This window comes from Merops nubicus, unplaced genomic scaffold, assembly GCF_000691845.1.
Source record: "Merops nubicus isolate BGI_N331 unplaced genomic scaffold, ASM69184v1 scaffold46714, whole genome shotgun sequence".
Classification (NCBI taxonomy): domain Eukaryota; kingdom Metazoa; phylum Chordata; class Aves; order Coraciiformes; family Meropidae; genus Merops; species Merops nubicus.
Genome location: NW_008607197.1, coordinates 55,553 through 58,258, shown reverse-complemented (window position 1 = coordinate 58,258; position 2,706 = coordinate 55,553). Strand labels below are relative to the sequence as shown.

General features: G+C 39.4%; 1 protein-coding gene across 1 annotated transcript in view; it reads right to left on the bottom strand.

Moving 5' to 3' along the window:
• The window catches only part of LOC103772516 (bifunctional heparan sulfate N-deacetylase/N-sulfotransferase 3), a 52,102-nt gene that overhangs the window by 1,234 nt on the left and 48,162 nt on the right, over positions 1–2,706 (bottom strand). The window contains exons 11-12 of the mRNA XM_008939850.1: positions 829–938; positions 128–230 (exon numbers count right to left, since the gene is read on the bottom strand). Coding sequence (XP_008938098.1) covers positions 128–230; positions 829–938 — 213 coding nt within the window. The remainder of the gene's footprint in view (positions 1–127; positions 231–828; positions 939–2,706) is intronic.

Below are 2,706 nucleotides of genomic sequence, written 5' to 3'. Positions count from 1 at the left end.
TAGGGAAAGGTAGTAAACTAATTAATGTCTACTTAATTCTGTCTTTTCTCCCTTACGTTTTTGTTGTGTGGTGTCCCATATGTGGCAACTGAATCCCTGTATAAAGCCAATGAGCATAATGATTTACCTCAGAATCCATAGGAGGGTATTTTCTACCTTTGCTCTTTCCAAGACACTTTGTTTTTCCTTCTTCCAGGAGCTGACACCAGAAACCTTTATGTGAATCGAACCTGAAACAAATATTTTGCAGTGTAAAGACTGAGAGATACCGCAAGGAGGATGCATCTCCCAAGTTTAGATTGAAGACTCAAAGAGTAAACCTAAGGTCATCAGTCTTATTTTAAGGGCAACCTCATGTAAATGTCAGAATCCAAAGGATTTGTGTACATGTGTATTTATGACGTCCAGAGCAGATGTTACATTCCAGACTGATACTGTTGAATCTGTCTTGCAGCTAGTGTCAAAAATAAAGAGATACTAATGATCTTTCTTTTCTGTTTATGCATATCAGCATTCCATGTTCAAATTATGGAAATAAAATTCCTTTTGATTCATCTGAAATTCCTACACAATTCTCACACAGTAGTATTTGCTTTCTCCATTTGTCAGAGGCCTACTTCTGTAACAGCCAAGCTCCACAGTGAGTGGCTCAGGGGATGATTCACAGAATCTAACCCAGAATTTTGTTCTCTGCAGACATTAAAGAATGTATCTTACTGACAGATTAAAGGAGGAGTACAAGAGGCTTTTATTTTACAGTAATCTTACAGACTAACTGGTATTTTAGGAATGCAGGAACAAGTAAAGATGATGAATAAATTAACTCACGTTAGGGCTTCAGAGTAATTATAATGAGGAGAGACTCCCAGAAATTTCTGTACTTCATCCATTACAGTAGATGGGTCAGTTCTCAGCTGCTGTCCATCAATAATTAGCAACTACAACAAATAAAATCAGAACTTTAATTCGAAATTAATTATTTCAAGCTTCAAACTGAAATTTTGACCTCTGTCAAGCTCACTCATTATATGGAGAGTACTGCCTCAGAGAATGATAATTGGTCCAGTTTTAATTGTCATCATCATTAATGACCTAGCAGCAGGGTAAATGGCATGTTTATGAAATCTGAAATGGTATTAAATTAGAAGCTGTTGCAACAACAAAGAACTAGCAGTGAAGGATATAGAAAGGCAAGAAATACTGGCAGGAAATTGTGTGAGATATGTCCATGTCCTGTCCTGGAAGCACCTCTGCTTCTCCCATCATGCCTTAGCGATGAAGAAGAGAGAGGAAATAGATTTGCAGATGGTTCAACAATCTCCTTCTGCAAGCACTACTGAAGTTTGTTTTTACATTTGCATGCAAGCAGAGAGGCTAAAATCATATGAATCACTTCCAGGATAGGATGAAACAGAGATTTGCAAGACTGAGGTTTCAGAGTGTAATCAGAAGGGAGAAAATGTCTTTTCTTCTCAAAAATCTGTTCTTGGAATGGCCCATAGATAGCATGAAGATTCAGAGCTGTGGATCAGCGGAAGTATCAGGCTGCTCAGAAAGCAGTAGCTCATCCCAGAACTCTCTGCAATCAGATGTGTGATGACTGGCTGAGTTCAAAAGTGAACTCGCTGCTTTCCTAGACAAGCTCTGAGAACAGTCCTTACATGCTTTAATAGGCTTAAGTACTCTGAGATTTGCAATTACTTACCATGTAAGGCAAGCGTGTTGTTACCCCTTTTCTAATAAGGGGAACTTGACCTATTCCTGTTGCTACTTTGATCACTTACTGTATGCATGCTGACTTCAGAACTTCAATTCAGTCATGTGTGTAGAGACTCCTAGATTTATACAGCCTTAAAAATTACAGATAGGCTTAGTTAGTCTGGGTGAGAGCTCTTTTGGTGAAGGAAGCCTCTCATTTTTTTACATAACGCTGTACTTTAAAGCTCAGCTGTTTTTAGGTCTCTCGTATGTAACTGGTCCATGCTTCAGCAGTGCCTTGAACCTGCTAACTATTTTGGATATGGCCTACTGTGTATTAATGCAAGACAATCCCTAGTACCTTTACATAGCCTGCCAGGGCTGGTTCTTCACTATCACTGTGGGATGTAAAATCTGGCACAAATCTGTACGACAATACATATTCATGGGTTACTTCTGGAGAAAAGCTGATGAAAAAATAATGTAGAGAATTTAATTTGAGTATTATTACAGTGTTCTGTATCTTGTGAAGTCTGCAAGGCTGGCCTAAAAAAAGAGTATGTGGAGAATATCACCAACTAGATGCATCAGAGCTTCCTTGGCACACTCTGGGAAAACAGAAGGTGCAGACTCCAGCCAACTTGCTTCAGCTAAGCAAGTCCTGGAAAAACAGAAGGTGCAGATTGCAGCCAACCTCCCTCAGCTGAACTAATCTTTAAATGCTGGGTAGGGAGTAGTGCCAGACATGCTGCTAATGTCAGAAAAATCCATTCCAGAAATAAATCTACCAAGGAAATACTGATCATCTGATGTTGTCTGCCTGGTCTTGTATATCACATGGTGTTAGGATGTGCAACTTTAGAGGCTCGATCTTGTACAAGGCCAGAAGGAGGCTAATGATCTGTGGTTTATATGCCAACAGAAGCTTGCAGGAAGATCAAATTTTCAGGTTGCTCAAGATACACAAAGGAAAGACACACAGGCTTAAAGACGCACAGAGAAACTGGT